Consider the following 20,168-nt stretch of genomic DNA (forward strand, 5'->3'; position numbering starts at 1 on the left):
GGAAGCAGCATGAAGGTGATTGGAGCCTGAAAGGTCTCCAAGGTCCTGTGTAAGATCTGCCCAGGGTCAAAGCCAATGGCACTTGAGTGCCCCATTGGATGGTTCTGTGATGGGACTTTATTAGTCACCTGAGCTTAATGAAGTCAAAGGAACTAGTCTTCATGGTCACAGCATCAAACTCTCCTGAGTTGTATCTAGAGAGTCATCACAACAGCTAATGTTCATTGAGCCTTTACTGTGTACCAGGCCCTGGACTAAGCATTTTACATGAACCTTCGATTCCATCCTCATAAAAATTCAGATATGTTATTATCTCCATTTTAGGTTGAGAAACGCAAGGCTGAAAGAGGTTAAATAACTTGCCCAAGGTCACATAGCTAATAAACAGCAGGATATAAATTAAGACAGTTTATCTCAATAGAACCCCTAAATTGAACCCTTGGCTGCTTCAGTTTGGCCTCGTACAGGCCTCAGGTACCTCTACACTTGCCCTTGGGAAAAGCCATCCCCATGGAATAGCCAGCCTGCTAATTAGGAATCACCCAACGACAACCTTGAGAAGGTTCATGGATCCTGCGCACTGAAAGGCAGGGCCGTGTATGGCGTTTCCCAAGGTGCGTGTTCTCATCCGGAAGCAGCATGAAGGTGATTGGAGCCTGAAAGGTCTCCAAGGTCCTGTGTAAGATCTGCCCAGGGTCAAAGCCAATGGCACTTGAGTGCCCCATTGGATGGTTCTGTGAATGAAATTTCTTGATGGAACTTTATTAGTCACCTGAGCTTAATGAAGTCAAAGGAACTATACTGTCCTCTTGGTCACAGCATCAAACTCTCCCGAGTTGTGTCTAGAGAGTCATCACAACAGCTAATGTTCACTGAGCCTTTACTGTGTACCAGGCCCTGGACTAAGCATTTTACATGAACCTTCGATTTCATCCTCATAAAAATTCAGATACGTTATTATCTCCATTTTAGGTTATTATCTCCGCTTTAGCCGCGAGAAACCCAAGGCTGAAAGAGGTTAAGTAACTTGCCCAAGGTCACATAGCTAATAAACAGCAGGATATAAATTAAGACAGTTTATCTCAATAGAACCCCTAAATTGAACCCTTGGCTGCTTCAGTTTGGCCTCGTACAGGCCTCAGGTACCTCTACACTTGCCCTTGGGAAAAGCCATCCCCATGGAATAGCCAGCCTGCTAATTAGGAATCACCCAACGACAACCTTGAGAAGGTTCATGGATCCTGCGCACTGAAAGGCAGGGCCGTGTATGGCGTTTCCCAAGGTGCAAACCTCACGCTGGGCCAGTCCACTGGGAAGAGCAAGTGTGTGACAGGCTGGACTCAAGCTCATTGACGTGGGGCCTTGGGAGATGCCGGGAGCTCTGTGGCTCACAGAGAGAAGTCTGGGGTTTGCAGAAAGTTTGCAGAGGCCAAGCAGCTGGGGGGCTGAGCAAGAGGGGCACTAAGACTCTTTCCATTTGGGGTGGGCTGCAGCATGTGCTGAAGGTGCTTTGTGGGTGCATCCCCTGGGAGGGTCGCTTCACCTCTGAACTTAAAGCTTATTTCGTCCTTTCTCTTCCGTTGGCACTTAATCCCATTGTCTAGATTAAAAACACGTGCATTGTACACCATGGACTTGGCTGGCTCCAGCTGGCAGGAGCATGGCAGGCAGAAGCCGTACGGAAGCCGTCCAGAGATGCATATGATAATGAGGCCAGCGCAGATGCAGATAGCCAACTTGAAAAGGCGCTCCCACCGAGCCAGCTGATGGCTCCGAGGACCGCACTTTACCCAGGCCCGGTTATCCATCGCATTACCTCACTCATCTCTCAGTCATCCCCTTCGAGTCTTTATCTCCCTGGCTTTTGAAAAATCGACTTTTGCACAATGGCTGTTTTATATTTCCCATTAAAATGGTACTATCTTTTTATTTCCTTTTTGAATCTGCCAACTCTGGTTCCTTGCCAGAGTTTCACCTCATTTATCACAGTGTCAAGTCGAGACTCCCTTTGCTTGCTCATTATTTCTCCCGAACTGCCTTTCCCCACTCTGAGAATGCTCCCAGAGGAGGCCACCTTCCAGGGATGAGGATCTGGGTTGAAGATAAGGCCATTGTCTTCCTGGAGCAAATAAAGTTTCTTTCCATCTAGTTGGATAAAGCCTGAGAGAAAGTGAGGGGAAAAAAATGTTTTTCTGAGTTTGACATAAAAGCTTTCCAGCTGACATTTGGGAGAGACAATGGGGTCTGATAATGAGGTATTGCATCATCTCTTTCTTTTTTGCTTTGGAGAATGCATTTTTGTTTTTCTAACAGGTGTTTATAGATAAGCGCCTCCCATTGCTCCTGTCATTTCTCCCATCACTCCCTCGGGTGGAGGGTCAGACGGGCTAATCTTGGTGAGGCCACTCAGAATCCACCCCTTTGCAGATATTAGGAGAAGAGAGTTTCACATGGATGGAATGGAGCAACTTCTCTGGGGGACGGGGGAAGGATGAAGTGTCTGCTGGACGATTTTGACTTGAATCCAACCCTAGGAACAAGGTCTGCTCATCGCTCAGGGAAGCTAAGGAGGGAATAAACCAGGTAAGCTTTGAATTATGCTCCTGCTATTCTCCAGGGCCCAGGCCCTGGGTAAAGGTGGACAGAGGCCGCAGAGCTGGGTGCTGTGCAAAGGGTGCTAAGATCCTCCCCACTTGGGGTGGGCTGCAGCATCACTGGGGAGGAGTCTTTACCTCCAAACTTAAAGCTTATCTTGGCCCAGCCAGTGTGGCTCAGTGGTTGAGCATTGACCCATGAAGCAAGAGTTCACATATTTGACCCACAGTTGGGGCACATCCCTGGGTTTTGGGCTTGATCCCCAGTAGGGGGTGTGGAAGAGACAGTTGATCGGTATTTCTCTCTCGTTAATATTTCTATCCCTCTCCCTTCCTCTCTCTCTAAAATCAATAAGAACATATTTAATAAAACATGTTTGATAAAAAGCTTATTTTGTCTCTTCTATCCCATTGCCTAGGTAAAAAATGTGCATTGTACACCTACAACGGGCCAAGTATTATGCCAGGTGCAGGAAGGCCTTGGGAACAGTGGGGAGTAAGTAGTACAAATAAGAGGGGATGTGGCCTCCATCAAAGGAGCGTCTTGTCTGGGTTGGCGGGGGAAGAAAATCGGCCAAGGAAGGAGATGAAAGGGTAGCGCAGAGGTAGGGAAGCCAGATGTGGCCAAGCTCAGGCCTGGGAGCCTCAGTTCCACATTGGCCCTCTGGTGTGGTCAAAGCCAATCTGATGGAAAACATGGCCCTGGCTCCCACCCTTCCCTGTAGCCACACCTTGTGCCATGTGACTTCAAAGCTCCTCCCACCAAAAGATAAAGCCCATTTCCCAGGCCCTTGGATCTGGGCTGCCCTTGGGACTTGCTTTGGCCTATAGCATGTGGTGAAAGCATGCCTGGGCCTCAGGAAGCTTTATGTGCGCCACCCCTCCCCACCATGGACCCCTGTGACTGCATGTGAACAAGTGTGGCCTGTTCTACAGGCAGATGAGAGGGCATGAGGGGCAGCAGCAGGTCCAGTGGTCCCAGCCACGGCCTCAGACATGTGAGGAAGCCCAGCCCATCCACCAGCTCAGCCTGGTCCAGACCAGAAGAATGGCATGGCTAAGCCCAATCTACATTGCCAACCTGAAGAATTAAGATCTACATACATTGTTGATGGTCAAAACCACCAAGTCTGGGGGAGTCATAACAAACGGACACCCAGGGCTTGATTGGTATTGGGTTGCCAGTGCGATTAGAATGTTAGATGCTAGAACATTCCTCAGTGGCCCCGGTGGCTGCAGAGGTTAAGAAGCCTTGTGTGCGCCACCCCCCCCACCCCCATGGACCTCTGTGACTGCACGTGAACAAGTGTGGCCTGTTCTACAGGCAGATGAGAGGACATGAGGGGCAGCAGCAGGTCCAGTGGTCCCAGCCAAGGCCTCGGACATGTGAGGAAGCCCAGCTCATCCACCAGCTCAGCCTGGTCCAGACCAGAAGAATGGCATGGCTAAGCCCAATCTACATTGCCAACCTGAAGAATTAAGATCTACATACATTGTTGATGGTCAAAACCACCAAGTCTGGGGGAGTCATAACAAACGGACACCCAGGGCTTGATTGGTATTGGGTTGCCAGTGCGATTAGAATGTTAGATGCTAGAACATTCCTCAGTGGCCCCGGTGGCTGCAGAGGTTAAGTTTCAGGGCCAGATCTCAGATGGCCCTTCTCTCTTATGGTTCCTATTTAACTCCTTCTATCAATGTGTTTCCTCCAACTCGGTCGGTTGTGGGTTTCTTAAGAGCAGGGCCAACCCTATTTTTCTTTCTACCCCACCATGCCCAGCACAGAGCCCTATGTGCACTTAATGTGTGTGTTTGACAGATTAATTTTTCCCTCTGTGACTAAGCCCTTCCTTCTCTTGGCCTGCACACAGCGGGCACACAGCTGTACCAGCAAAGATGGCGTATGCTTGGAGCAGAGTAAACGGGGAGTTTAGGAGAGAAACTATGTGAGATTTGAGTCAGGTGTTTGGTGGGAAGAATGCCTGTTGAGCTCTGTAGGAGTCTAGAAACTTGTCCAAGTACTTTCCTAGGTAGAGAGGGATTGCAGCCTAACATGAAATTTGGCTCCATTGGTGGATTGTAGAAACACAGTCCAGGTTCAAATACAGATTACTTGAGACTTTCTCTGGGCTGTAGAAAAGGGGAGAGCTCTGGGGGAGAATGCAGCAGCTGTCAGAAGCACATTACATTAGGTATAAAAAGAAATCCCTGTGGATTTGTCTATTGTTCAGAGCCTGTGTCTAGAGTGTATCAGGGAGAAGAGCGAGAGCTTCCTGCGTTAACCTGAATCGTCCTAACTAGAGGTCATCCTGTATCGACTATTTTCTATGTCTCAGGCACTATCCCAGATCAATGTGCTGCCCACCGTCTTATTTAACCTTAAGATAAACCCGCGGCAGCGGTATTATTACTGCTATTTTGCAGAAGAGGAAAACCTCAGGCGGAAGGAGGTGGCATCTGAAACCAAGTCTACCCAACTCCAAGTCTGGGGGTGTTTTTTCTAAGCCTTCAGGGTTTATGTTTCATGAAACCCCATGGGTTTGGCTTCCAGGAAGTAACACGCACTGGAAAATGTTCTTTAACCCAGGCTCCTGGTCCCTCGGCCCGGATCACCATGGTCCAGACCCAAGGTCTCTCGGAAAAACTCCGGAGTCGCTGTGACGGAGGCTTTGCAGCTGCTCCGGTTAAAGAGCTTGCCAGATGTGTGGAACGGAATAAAAATCCCCGGAATGCCGTCCCTGTTGGCGTCATCCATCACCATGGCACAGCCGGTTCCTCCCAGGGCCTCCCCCAAGCCCCAGCCCTGTCCGTCTGCATTTGACGCTTCCAATCCGGCTGACAGGGCGAGCCCAGCGGAGACCCTCCCTGGCAGGCGGCGGGACAGCTGATGGATGGGCTCAGCCTGTGTTGCTGGGCAGAGCCAAGCCAGCTTTGAAGAGGCATTTCCGCAGGCCTGTTGGCTGTCGCGTCACCTGCTTTGGGGAGATGGGCAGAGCCTGTGCCGTTTGATGGCCACCTCCTCTGCCACCCACTGGGGACCGTGGCGTGGGCACCTTCTCCTCCAGCAAGACCCTCCCCATGCACTGTCTGCAACAAGATCAACGGAAGAAACAGCTTGCCTGTGGACAGGAGACCGCGTTTCCCGGGCCACGCTGTGGTCCAAAGCCTGCTGGGCCCTGACAGATTTCATCAAAGCACAACCCCCCTGTGAAATGAACTCAGACACCAACAGGGGTGACTTTAAAACCTAAGCTGCCCTTTGCAGCAAGACTCAGCCCTGCACCTCACCCCGCTCCACGGCCGGAGGCTCACAGACACCTCGAGATGGACTCAAAAGCCCAGGAGTGGCGTGTCCCACCGTCCCTTCCTCTACTCGCCCACCTGCCAGAAGCTACTGGCAGAGTTCTTACCGAGCCCAGAACCTCGGGATGTTAAACCCCACACTCTCCACTCCTGGCTAAGTTGTTCTGTAGCCCGTGCTTAAATACCACCAGTGATGGGGAGCTCACTACCTCTCAAGAGCCCAACAGCCTATTCAGATTTCTGGACAACTCTGACGGTGAGGATGTTCTTCCTGTTTGCAGGTCAAATCTGCCCCTATCGACTCCTGTTTAATTAGAGTTGTGTGGACACCGTGAATGAATCCACTCCCTTTTCTGTGATCTCTGCTCAGTAGGGCCACGGCTCCCAGTTGTCCCTGTTGTTCACTGCACAATCCAGGGCATCATGAGCTCACGGTCATTGTAGACGTATGTCATTTACAACTTTCCGGCAGATGGCAGTCACGTGTCATGAGGCCAAGACACCTCTTAATTCCCACGGTGTCCACCTCATGGATGAGGGGTGGGACTGCTTTTCAAACACTTGAAGGGAGTGCGGTCCCTGGAGACTTTCATGCCCCTGTTTCATCACTGGGTGACCCACAGTCCTGCCGTTCTGTCTCTCAGACACCCAGACCAGAGCAGCCCCTCGCAGGTGCCTGAGCAGTTAGTGCTGAAGGCCGGGGAGGGGGCAGCAAAGCACAACCACTATGAAATGAACTCAGACACCAACAGGGGTGACTTTAAAACCTAAGCTGCCCTTTGCAGCAAGACTCAGCCCTGCACCTCACCCCGCTCCATGGCCGGAGGCTCACAGACACCTCGAGATGAACTCAGAGGCCCAGGGGTGGCGTGCCCCATGGTTCCTTCCTCTACTCACCCACCTGCCAGAAGCTACTGGCAGAGTTCTTACCGAGCCCAGAACCTCGGGATGTTAAACCCCACACTCTCCACTCCCGGCTAAGTTGTTCTGTAGACCGTGCTTAAATACCACCAGTGATGGGGCGCTCACTACCTCTCAAGAGCCCAACAGCCTATTCAGATTTCTGGACAACTCTGACAAATCTGCCCCTATCGACTCCACCCTTTTTAATTAGAGTTGTGTGGACACCGTGAATGAATCCACTCCCTTTTCTGTGATCTCTGCTCAGTAGGGCCACGGCTCCCAGTTGTCCCTGTTGTTCACTGCACAATCCAGGGCATCATGAGCTCACGGTCATTGTAGACGTATGTCATTTACAACTTTCCGGCAGATGGCAGTCACGTGTCATGAGGCCAAGACACCTCTTAATTCCCACGGTGTCCACCTCATGGATGAGGGGTGGGGCTGCTTTTCAAACACTTGAAGGGAGTGCGGTCCCTGGAGACTTTCATGCCCCTGTTTCATCACTGGGTGACCCACAGTCCTGCCGTTCTGTCTCTCAGACACCCAGACCAGAGCAGCCCCTCGCAGGTGCCTGAGCAGTTAGTGCTGAAGGCCGGGGAGGGGGCAGCTTGTGGCTTTGGACCCTCCCCGGAGTCCACGTGTGGATGCTGGTGTGGCCAGCTGGGGGAACTCTCCGAAACAGGGGCCCCCAAGGAACTGAATTATATGTTGGCTTGGGCATTCTCCTTTGCTTTGGGGAAAGACCCAGATCTTCTTAGAAACCCACAAGCACGCTCACATACGTTCCTGTGCAATTCCACACACATTTCCTGAGCAGGAGGGCAGGACAAAGGCCAGGCATCCATCTCCTGGAGCGGCACAGCCTGCCTGCCCATCCCAGGCTTTGCTGAGGAAGAAGATTGACTGTTGTACCAATTTGGTCCAGGGATTGGCATCTTGGCTCCAAATAAATCCAAAGTTTAGACGTGATTGCAGTCTCCAGAAGGGGGTTCGGACCCAGGGCCAGAGACCAGGCACAGGGGATGGGGAAGGGAGAAGGCGAGAGGGTGAGGCTGAGTGAAAGAGACTCGCTGGGGAGTGGACGCATCAAATCTCGAGGAGAGAGACCAGGTGGGGACACTGGAGAGCTATCGCCAGGGGTAGGTCAGCCTGGGGCTCCCTGCGTGGCACTGACACCCTCCTCTCAGCATAGAGGTGCTGGCTTCCCACCTCAGGGGGCGAAGTGAGTGGGGGTGGCATAGGGCCGCCCCTCCACCCCGGAGCCAGTCATTGCTCGATGACACCCTGACTTTGTCTTGTACCTGTCACCTCATCTCAGACACCAAAGGGCTGGGTGACCTGGGGCAAGTTGCTTCCCCTCTCTGGGCCTCAGTGTCCTGCTCTGTAAAATGAAGGGGTTTAACAGCATCAGCAATTTGTCCCTTGGGGTCCTGAGACTGGGCATCAGGGGTGTCCATGGGCAACTCGAAATCAGGTAAAGCACTGTGTGTGTGTGTGGCCATACAAACACCTGGGAATGTATTTTTCCGGGAAAATCCTCAAAGGAGTCTGCGATGCCTCTGGACCATTTGAACTCTGAGGTTGTGCCTACACTCCCGTGCCTGGTTGCCCTTCCCCCATCCCAGAGCCAGCCGGTGGGGGTGGGGGTGGGGGGGAGCCCCCGGCAATGGGCACACTCACCTGGGTCCAGGTCTGGGAACAGGGACATCAGAGAAAACTGGAAAACAAAACGACACAGACAGAGCCAGGTGAGTGAGTCACTGAGCCGCTGACACGCCCTCCAGCAAGGCCAGGCGCTTGCCTGCTTCCTCACACGTACCCGTACCCAGCGCAGTGCTGGCACATGGCATTCCTCAAAGAGTTTGTGTTGGGTAAAGGATGAGATCAACAGTTCCTCTTAGAATGCAGTACTTATCGGGAAAAGAAAGCTTTCCTCATTTAGTCGCTGGGATATTTCTTTTCACATAAATCAAGGGTTAATAACAAGAGCCCTTGGGCCAGACCCTGCAGTTGTGGTTTCATAAATAAAGTTTTATTGGAACACGCCATGCCCATTTGCTGACATGGTGCTAATGGCTGCTTTTGTGCTGCCATGGAGGGGAGTTGTGACGGAGACAGTATAGCACCATATATTTGTCTGGCACTTTACAGACAACGTTTGCTGACTTCCAACTTGGAAAATGAGAGGTCTGTCGCCCAATACGTTTCCTTTTGGGCCCTGGTGGCCAGAAAGCTGGTCACCGCGATGCACCTTCCGGCTGCCTACGTCTATCTAGGCAGCACCAGTTCTAGCTTTATTTTTAGTTCTGTTTTACTGTAGGCTTCCTTACCCATTTGGGGAACGAGGCAGATGCTAAATTAGGAAAGGTAAAAAGAAGGAACGCATCCCAACACGATGTACCGAGGGCGGGACATCAGCAAGCAGCACCCTTGGCAGCAGTGCCTGTCCTGCATCTACTCACAGGGACCACGCCTGTCCTGCATCTACTTGCAGGGAACATGCCTGTCCTGCATGTACTCGCAGGGAACACGTCTGTCCTGCATGTACTCGCAGGGAACACGTCTGTCCTGCATGACGAGGCAGATGCTAAATTAGGAAAGAAAGGTAAAAAGAAGGAATGCATCCCAACACGATGTACCGAGGGCGGGACATCAGCAAGCAGCACCCTTGGCAGCAATGCCTGTCCTGCATGTACTTGCAGGGAACACATCTGTCCTGCATGTACTTGCAGGGAACACGTCTGTCCTGCATGTACTCACAGGGAACATGTCTGTCCTGCATGTACTTGCAGGGAACATGCCTGTCCTGCATGTACTCACAGGGAACACATCTGTCCTGCATGTACTCACAGGGAACATGTCTGTCCTGCATGTACTCGCAGGGAACATGCCTGTCCTGCATGTACTCACAGGGAACATGTCTGTCCTGCATGTACTCGCAGGGAACATGCCTGTCCTGCATGTACTCACAGGGAACATGTCTGTCCTGCATGTACTCGCAGGGAACATGCCTGTCCTGCATGTACTCACAGGGAACATGTCTGTCCTGCATGTACTCGCAGGGAACATGCCTGTCCTGCATGTACTCACAGGGAACATGTCTGTCCTGCATGTACTCGCAGGGAACATGCCTGTCCTGCATGTACTCACAGGGAACATGTCTGTCCTGCATGTACTCGCAGGGAACATGCCTGTCCTGCATGTACTCACAGGGAACATGTCTGTCCTGCATGTACTCGCAGGGAACATGCCTGTCCTGCATGTACTCACAGGGAACATGTCTGTCCTGCATGTACTCGCAGGGAACATGCCTGTCCTGCATGTACTCACAGGGAACATGTCTGTCCTGCATGTACTCGCAGGGAACATGCCTGTCCTGCATGTACTCACAGGGAACATGTCTGTCCTGCATGTACTCGCAGGGAACATGCCTGTCCTGCATGTACTCACAGGGAACATGTCTGTCCTGCATGTACTCGCAGGGAACATGCCTGTCCTGCATGTACTCACAGGGAACATGTCTGTCCTGCATGTACTCGCAGGGAACATGCCTGTCCTGCATGTACTCACAGGGAACATGTCTGTCCTGCATGTACTCGCAGGGAACATGCCTGTCCTGCATGTACTCACAGGGAACATGTCTGTCCTGCATGTACTCGCAGGGAACATGCCTGTCCTGCATGTACTCACAGGGAACATGTCTGTCCTGCATGTACTCGCAGGGAACATGCCTGTCCTGCATGTACTCACAGGGAACATGTCTGTCCTGCATGTACTCGCAGGGAACATGCCTGTCCTGCATGTACTCACAGGGAACATGTCTGTCCTGCATGTACTCGCAGGGAACATGCCTGTCCTGCATGTACTCACAGGGAACATGTCTGTCCTGCATGTACTCGCAGGGAACATGCAGGTCTGGGTGGCGGGCTTGCTACGGAGCGGCTCGCCTGGACTCTGCAAAAATGCCAACGCCGCCTAACACAAAAGGATGGGAAGACTGCTCTTCACTAAATGAGACTAAAGAGACACAGCACCGAAATGCAGTGAGTGACCCTTGGTTGCATCCGAGAGCTTTAAAAACAGCTAGAAAGGACATTCTTGGAACAATTGGGAAATTTGAGTATAGACTTCTATGAGATAGTATCATTGTCTCCATGTTGAATTTCTTGAGAGTGATAAGGGCATTGTGGTTCTGTGGGAAAATGTTCTTGTGCTTAGGAGATGCTGAAGTATTGAGGGTGCTGTCTGCCATTTAGCTGCAAAGGACTCGGCACACCAAACACATAGAGTCATACACGAGAGAGCAAGAAAGAAAGCAACGTAGCAAAATGTTCATCGCTGATTCTATCTGGGCGAAGGATATTCATTGCATGAGTCTTGCCACTTTTCTGGAGTTTTGAAAAATTACAAAATAAAAGGTTGGGGAGGGGAAAGGAAGGCGAAAAAGGAAGAGAGGCCCTTTGTTGCCTAGACTGTGTCTGTGTGATTGCCTCCCAGCCCCACAGCCCTGTTGCTTCAGGAGATGAGACAAGGGAGGGGGTGGTTTGCTTGGCCGGGGTGGCAGATTGATAGTGGGAGGCTTGGCAGAGGAAGAGCAGGGTCAGGTCTCGAGGGTGGTCCTGGTCCTGGGGTGCTTGCACGGGGAGCATCTGGAGTTGACACCTCTGGGCTCGAGTGTCAGGGCAAGAGAGGACCCCGAGGACGAATGTATGCTGCCCCCCATCACTCTCACCCTGTCACAGCCAGTCAGCTCTGCCTTGGTCCGGGTCCTGCCCCAACCCACCCCCCCGACCCCATCTTCCCACCATCCAGCTTGTCTGGAGGGCAGGGCCCACCCTCTCTACCTGTCAGCCCTTCGGAGACAGATATCCCCTTGAATTCTCCTATTTTGTTGAATAGTGTGGGCCAAGCCTGGCTACCAGCAGTGCTGAGATGTGGGCGGGACCCGAGGGAGCACTTTAGGGAGCGTTCTTCCCCTGGAAAGGGCCTCCCAGACCTGTACCTGGGCCAGGCAGAGCTCCACATCTTAGTTCTAAACTGGAGCCTGAGGGACAGTCAGGTGCTGTGCTGCCCATGGCCAGCAGGTGGCAGACGTGCCCTTCCCAGGAGCTGGCACTGGACTGGAGCTGAGGGAAACCAAACAAAAAGAAAGCCCAGCTGGACCTTCCTGGACTGGGGTGGGGTGGGGGCTTCAGATCCCACGGCTCTCAGGGAGTCTGAAGCAGCTGCCGCCCAGCTGTGCAGCCTGGCTGCAGGTCAGGGGGTCCCAGGGATCCGAAGAGGCCCGCTCATTTTGTGAATCACAGGTCCACCGTGAAGAGAGAGGCTATGGTGAAATGTGGAAACTGGCAGTGCAAGCACCGGGCCGGATACTGGGGGAACCGTATGGGAAAGGTCAGGTCAATAGCCAGTTATTTATGCCCTGGATCTGGATCCTGAAACTGACCTGGGTGATGGTGGGGGCGGGTGGGGGGAATGAATAGATGCAATATTTGTCTTCTTTCATTCCATTATTCTGTTCAGTTTTCCCACACAGAGACAAGGAAGTAAATGATAGAAGTCTTACTCCTGGGACTTGCAAATCCGATGAAGAAGAGCAACACGAAGGAAGAGGAGGAGGAGGAGGGGGAGGAGGGGAAGGAGGAGGAGGAGGAGGAGACAACTATGATCTCACTTGGACTAAGAGCTGACGTGTGCCAAGGACTGTGCTAGATGTTTCACATGCGTTCTGTCTCACTGATTGCACACAATACTGATCACTGAGGCACGGCGATTATGTCCATTTTAGAGGTCAGAAAACGGCCCTAGCCAGTTTGGCTCAGATCATCGGCCTGTGGATCCAAAGGTCCTGGGTTCGATTCCAGTCAAGGGCACATACCTTGGTTACAGGCTCCTCCCTGGCCTGGGCCCTGGTTGGGACGCATGCAGAAGGCAACCAATTGATGTTTCTGTCTGTCTTGGCCGGGATGGCAGATTGATAGTGGGAGCGTTCTGATCTACTGGTGGTAGATCAGATGCCCAGCCCATCTGCTAAGTGGCTCCTTGCCCCCCGTGATGCCTTGGCCTCTCTCTTGCACTCTCTTTAAAAGATCAATGGAAATATATCCTCAGGTGAGGATTAAAAAGGAAAGAAAGAAAGAAAGAAAGAAAGAAAGAAAGAAAGAAAGAAAGAAAGAAAGAAAGAAAGAGAGAAAGAAAGAAACAAGTTAGCAGAGATTGAGTTGGTCAAAGGAACTCAGCTAATAGATGCTGGAGCCCAGATCAAATGGAGCCAGGTTTATACCAGAGCCTTCACTCGTAACCTCCGTTGCTGAGGGAATCATAGTGTGCCCCTGTCGTAACGAAAGGATGGAGGAGAAAGAAACAGAAGAGCTCCCTAACCCTAAGAGACAGGGTATTGAGCGAGGGTAAGAGACTGGGCCCCTGTTCTTTGAAAGCTTTGTGAAAGGCCTGTCCAGAGGAGCCTGGGCCTGGCTGGACACGGAGAGGGCCTTGAGGTGCCAGTGAAAGCTGGGGAGCCCCAGCCAGTCCACCCCTCAACAAGCCTCTCCACCCAGATTGAAAGGCAGGCAAGCCGCTGCCCACTTCTTCCACCACGACCGTCCCAAGTCTCAACAGGGCTAAAGCAGCATGTGGTCCATTGGCCCTAGCTCCTCTGGGAGAGCTGCACACAGCTGCTTCGCACACATGGAAAGGTAGAGGCTTTGCCATGGATTCAGAGAGAACCCCTTTAGGTCCAGCTGCTGGTCCACTTGGGCTTTCTCAGTGGATCCATGGCTCAGGACTCAGGCCTTTCCCAGTTAGGAGCAGGCCCTCAGCAATGTCAGCTGCCTCCTGGCCACCAGAGAGCCTGTGTCAAGGTCTGGTGTCTTGTAGGCTAAGGGTGGTCAGTGGGGAGGGGCCAAGAGAGAAGGATCCTGAGTCTTACTGATTAACAGTGTCATCTCCTTAGATGTGAAGGGCATTGGGGTCTAATCTATGTTGTCCTATCTTTAATCTAGTGATTATTTCAATTCAGGTTCTTCCTCTGCCTTTAAGAATTCTAAACCTTCCGGAAAACAGAACAAAAGGGCAGAGACTAATCGTCTGAGTTGATGATTTCCAGGAATTAGCTGATAGAAAATGTTCTCCGAGGACTGGGAAGCAATGGAGGGGAGAGATGGGGCTAGTCCTGTCCTTTGGGGCCAGAATGAAACAAAAGCAAAACCATCTTTCACCTGGTAAGTCAAAGGTTGGAACCCTAATCCCAACCATCCCTTCCTCCTCAGATGTTCCTTCTCTCTCAGAAGAACTGGTGGTAGACCAGATGGCCACCAGGAAAGTACTGCATTACTCCCAAGGGCAGCTGGGTAGGAGAGAACTCTGCACCGTGGCTAAGTGAGGCTGCAGCTGTTGGGGACCAAGCACACCCCCGAAGCTGTCCTCAGGCCTGTGCTACCCACGGTGTGGGACGGGAACCACTGGTGGCACCCAAACGGATTTGCGTGGCTCCTGGCCAGGGTGTCACATAACATCCAAATACACATGAGAAAGTCATTTCCTTCTCGATTTTAGTGTCAACCCTTCCAATCCCATCACAAAGTGACTCGGGGGTAGGGATGGGGGTGCTGGTACATTTCTATCATCTACCTCTCGCTAGTCTCCCCTTTTACCAAGGAGAAAGCAGGCTGCAGGCTCTGAGCATGAGCGAACGCTATAGCCAGTCAGAGCTCAATGACATCCTTTTGTTTTCTTTGATTTTTTTCCATCTATAGTTGTGACAGTTTCCTTTTAAAAAATGCATCTATTTAGCTAGAGAAAAGATGAGTCTGTTTTAACAAAAGTATGAGAGACTAGTTTGGGCCTTGACAAGATTTCTGAAGGTGGATTCATGGATGATTAAAGGTTGGAAAGCACTTGAACTAACTGGCTAGCTATCTGGAAGACTGGATCTGCCTGGGATGAGAAGAAAAGCTTCAGGGACTGTGGGTGGAGCCTGCAGGGGGGAGTAACCTGATCTCCCGCCTGAAGCTGGAGTCTCAGGCCCCTGCTCTCTGACACCTTTCACACCACCTTGAACCTGCTCATTTGTTTATGGATAGCGCCTGGCGTGGCAGCCTCCACCACAAGCATGGGTACACGCATGGGACTTGGCATCGGGCAGACCTGGGTTTGAATCCCAGCTCCAGCAGATTCTTTAACTTCTCTGGAGCTTGGTTTCCATTCTGTGAAATGACGGTGGCCGTGGTCCCTGCCTCATGGGGCTGCTGGGAAGCTATAAGGGCATAATAAGCCCACAGCACATAATAGCTGATAACTAGTTGCTATTATGACTATGATCATGACTAGTAGCCACTGCTGTCAGGGAGTTGGAATTCTTTACATTTTTATTTATATATTTTTGCAAATTGTGGAGCCACTGAGAAGAGCTCACTCAGCACAGACTCTTCTGGAACTTGTTTGTTGGGTCACCGTCATGTCACACAGCCCTCCACCCCCCCACCCCCTCTCTTTTTTAAACCTGGGATCTTTGCCAAGTCCTAAGCCGGGAAACCTTGTTATATTAATTATGAAGAAAAAGCATGTTTTATTTAAAATCCTGGCTGCCGAATATTCTGCCACGCTGTTTCCCTGTGACAGCAGAATGGCGTTCGCATTTAGCGAGCCCTAATGAATTTAAAATGTCACAGTGTCTGTGCCTAGATACACATGCGACTCTGCGACCTGATTTCCCTAAGTCCCAGGCTACACTGCCAAAGCTAACGAGTCGGGCTCGTGCTTAAAATCAGTTTAAAAAAATCGATAAGCAGGTGCCATGCGATTCAGGCCCTCTCTTTGCCTTAAGACTGTGGGTTACAGCAAGAGGGAGGGCTGTCTCCTAAACCTGCAAGAGACTGGCATTCTAGAGCATCGAGGCTTGGAAAAGGGGTGCTCGTATCTGAGGCCTTCTTTGTCCTGAGGGCCACGAAGATTTGGGTACTTGAATTAACAGCGGCTGAACCCGTTACCTGACCATCCAACATGGATCCCAATACTTCAACACCAAGCCAACTGGAGAAAGCCAAATATCACATGATCTCACTTATACGTGGAATCTAACGATCAAAATGAAATGACCAACAAAATAAGACCCAAAGCATGGAGGCATGGAACAGACTGACATACCTGATGTGGGGGTGGAGGGACAAGAAGAGATAAACCAAAGAACTTATATACTTACTAGAGGCCCGGTGCACAAATTCGTGCACAGGTGGGGTCCAGCTGGCCTGCCCATATCAGGGCTGATTGGGTCGGGACAGTTGGGGGGCGGAGGAAGGGGATGTGGGAGGTTGGCCGGCTGGCCTTGCCCCTGGTCGAACTCCCGGTCGAGGGGGAAATTTGCATATTAGCCTTTTATTATATAGGATATGCATAGCCCATGGACATGAGCAATAGGATGGTGAAGACCTGGGGGGGGGGCATAGGGGCACATCTGTAATACTATCAACAATAATAAATATATATATAAAAACAATATATATATATATATTAAAAAATAAAGTGATTATTGATAGGTTAAGAAAAAAAAAGATTCAACACCCATGGTGATTCTGAACAACCAGATAAGATGGCTCTCTCTGTCTGTCTGTCTCTGTCTGTCTGTTGCTCTCTTGAATAGAAACAGGCAGGTGATGTGCATCAGGCAGGCAGAAAGGGTGTCAACAACAGAGAATGGTGAGGCCTGTGGGACCTGGGAGGCTTACTTTTCTAACAATAGCAGCAGTAGCTTCTCTCGCTGCCGTGCGAGAATGTGAACTCCACGAGACTAGGATGTAGGGTTTTCAAGAAAGGCTAGAGATTTGTACATTTATGTGAAATGTTGCCAAGCCATTGAAAGGAAATCTTCAGCCTGACCCCCTACCTTCCAAATAAAACTCAGGCTGTGAGCAGAACACACCCCGAGCTGCCGCTTTGCGACCTCTGGGCTAGGCAAACATTTGTGCAGCTCTAGATCCAGGGGGAATTCTTAAGTTCTAGAGTTCCTGGGTTTAAACTCTAGGGTTTAAAAAACCCAGAAATAGGAGCAGACACACATTTTAATCTGAAGACCCCCTTGTTGGGGGCAGGACGAGCCATGTCTTCTCTCCTGTCTGGGGATGGATCGAGATAAGCAGGGCAGGCCCAACAAGCCTTGAGCTCTGGCTTTTGACCCTGAAAGAGGTCAGATTCCATCCTGGCTGAGTCCATGCACCCAAAATCACCCCAAGAACCACAGCAAGCAAAGGTTTCTGAGCCCTAGAGGCAGTATACGACCCCCCTACAGTCAAGCAGGCCTCTGGAATGTGCCAGGAGTCAGATGGATTCGTGTCCCAATCCTGGCTGGGAAGTTAGTCCACCATCTCCGGGCTTCCCATCCATAAAACAAGGATAACAGTACAGGGCTGTGCTGGGGACAGGTGTTCAACACTGACCGGTAAGGACAACCAAATCGAGGCCAGACAGGGAAGGCCCTCTGAATGGGTCCCCGTGCCCACGGTAGTGATATTTGCCCTGTGCCTCTTCGGATGGCAGATATTTGAATACACATTTATGCTAAAGATGAGTCAGAGACGTCATCATGAGATGTGCTGCACGGTCTGAGTTCATGGGAGGGATCCAGGTGTGTTCCCCGGGTAACAATCACAGAGCCTATGACCACTTTTGTTTAAATTTTCCGAGGTCCGCAGAGTCCCACCAAACAGCCCCCTGGTCTAAGAGCCTCCTGTCCCTCCAGGAAGGACCATGACCCTGAAGCAATCTCATCTGTAGCTGGGGTCCAGGCCAGAGAGCTTATCCAGGCAGAGGGATACCACCGTTCAGCCACCTCGCAGCCCTGTGGCTGGAGGCCGAGCCACCAGCGCCTTATCTGTAGAGTGGGAGCAGCAATAGTACCTCCGTCTCAGGGTCCTTCCCGAGATGGAATGGTCCCTGGAGAGCACCGAGCCTGGCACACAGGATTCCCAGGACATGGTCGCAGCTGGCTATTCTGTTTAGCTCCGTGGGGCAGGAGAGACTGCCCAGCCTGTCTGCCAGGTGGCTCCTTGCCCTCCGTGATGCCTTGAACTCTCCACAGCATCTGAGCGACTTGGCCACTTTCCCCTGGATGTCTGTGTCCTGGCTTGTGAAACACAAGCCGCCTCCCCGACCACCTGTCTGGCTCACATCTGGGGTAAGAAACATTCCAAAGCCCCGAGCCCTCTCCTTGGAGTTGACTAAGCTCATCGCCTGAAGGCTCTCTCTCCTATTTCCTCTTTGATCCATGATTGGCTTATCATTTCATCGCTAACCCTAAAAATGCACCAGGGCTTGCAAAAAAAAAAAAGGATTTTTTGGGACCATTATCTTTTTGTGAACTTCCAACAGACTGCATCAACTCGCCTCCTTGCCTGCAAACTTTAGGATTTAATTCTTTCTAGCTGGTCCTTTCTCTGGATCCCTGTGGGCCTCTGATAATTTCTACCGCTTTGCTGTAGACCTGAGTGATATTTCTGCGGGGTTTCGGCCCCAGACATCCCACGAGCCATCAAAGGATGGAGGGGGCTTGATAACAACTTGTCCTGCGGCCACACCACACACACTCGTGTTGGCATTGGAAAATGAACTCAGAGGTGAGCCACTTGGCAGCTTAAGACGGAGTGGAGGGAGGCTCTGAGTACCGTTTGCCGAAAGGGGAGCTGTTTGTTTTTAAAGCATGCTAATCAGAAAACCTGGAATTTAATCTGTTTCCTGCAGGAAAAGGCCCTATGAAGTAAAATGGGAAATAAAATGCAAAGGTATTTAATGAGATAAAGAGGTTATGGTTGTTATTTCAGTTCCCATAACCTGCTCGTTCTCTGCCCCTCCCCCAATAAAGGGGCGCATTTTCTGATTTTTATAGACGACTTGTGTCCTTTCTGGAAATTTTCAGGGAAAAGAGCTAGCGCGTAGTGAAGGCCGCATGCACCGCCTCGTTCAAGCAATCCTGACCCTCCCCGAGTTTGTGAGAGATTATCACTGGGTTGGCAGGAGAGGAGACGGAGGCGCAGAGAAATCACACCTGCCCAACATTCTGAAGGTAGGATGTGGCAAAGCTGCGATGCCAGTCCTGGCTCCACCGCCTGCCCTCAGGCCTCCAGCCTGGAACTCCAGGAGGCTCTCTGTGCTGACCGACCACTCACGCGCCCAGAGACGCAGCTAACACTCCTGACCACAACGGCACGCGGCAGAAGCGGCCTCTCCACAGGTCATCTGCCCCCAAATGTCTTGAGTTCCCTATGCGAGTCCCTCTTCCTGCCCCTGCTCACCACGACCCCTGTGGGCCCTGCTCACCTTTAAATCACTCCAGTCACGGTCACAGGGTAAGGGGAAAAGCAACTGTCTCCAAATCTAGCCCATCTAAGTCAACCTGTTGCCGGGCTCACTGGCGGCCGGCAGGATTCTCCTCTAGGGCCAAAGCACAAGGATTCTAACCCTGGGGTCCCCCCAAAGGGCTGGGAAACTGGGCGTGTCAGCATGCGCAGAGAGAGACTTTACAGCTTTCCTTGGCTTTTAAAATTATTATTTATTTTTATTGATTTCAGAGAGGAAGGGAGAGAGAGAGATAGAAATATCAATGATGAGAGAGAATCATCGATCGGCTGCCTCCTGCACGCCCCCCACTGGGGACCGAGCCTACAACCCAGGCATGTGCCCTGACCTGGAATCGAACTGGTGACCTCTTGGTTCCTGGGTCGATGCTCAACCACTCAGCCATACCCGGCTGGGCTCCTTGGCTTCTTAAAGGGGTCTCTGATCTGTGCCAGGTCACGACCCATGGCCTTAGCAGAATTTCTTACCCCGTCTTTGTCTTTGAGGACAGTTCCAAGAGGGATCAAGCCATTTGCACGGTTTTATGGGATGAGCTGCTCAACAAAACCATCCCAGGCCTGCCTCACCTCTGGTCATCGGATGCATTCGACCCAACAACACTAGGCTTTCTCATGGCTCCTGGCCCAGCTGGTTTGGTCTTCCTAATAAGCTCACAGTCTCTCAGCCACAGGTACTAGTATTTGAGAAGAGCACTTACCCCAAAGGCTGTCCTTCCCACCAGAGCCAGAAGCAGCAGGACACGGAGATCAGACATTCTGGCAGACATCTTTGCAGCTTAAGGACTCCGGTTTTTCTCTAAATTAAATTTCTTTCCATGCCTTTACGGGGGGAAAATGTCCGTCTCCAAGGATTCAGGAACAAATGAAGAGGATGCAAATTATTAACTAGGCATCAAATACTGTTTAATGTTTAATGTTTTGCAAACCAACTATCTTGATTAAACACATGGTCACTTTGGGGCTGGGCTGAGTCATAGGGTGGTTTCTTTTCTGGGAGAAAGTCTCCAGAAAAAGTAGTTGAGAT

General features: G+C 51.3%; 1 protein-coding gene across 1 annotated transcript in view; it reads right to left on the minus strand.

Annotated features, from left to right (window-relative positions):
* The window catches only part of HABP2 (hyaluronan binding protein 2), a 34,362-nt gene extending 14,344 nt beyond the window's left edge, over positions 1–20,018 (minus strand). The window contains exons 1-2 of the mRNA XM_005874517.2: positions 19,843–20,018; positions 8,481–8,517 (exon numbers count right to left, since the gene is read on the minus strand). Of these exons, the coding sequence (XP_005874579.1) occupies positions 8,481–8,517; positions 19,843–19,911 (106 nt within the window). The 5' untranslated portion in view covers positions 19,912–20,018. The remainder of the gene's footprint in view (positions 1–8,480; positions 8,518–19,842) is intronic.
* Between the last annotated feature and the right edge of the window lie 150 nt (positions 20,019–20,168).

Source organism: Myotis brandtii, unplaced genomic scaffold, assembly GCF_000412655.1.
Source record: "Myotis brandtii unplaced genomic scaffold, ASM41265v1 scaffold441, whole genome shotgun sequence".
Classification (NCBI taxonomy): Eukaryota; Metazoa; Chordata; class Mammalia; order Chiroptera; family Vespertilionidae; genus Myotis; species Myotis brandtii.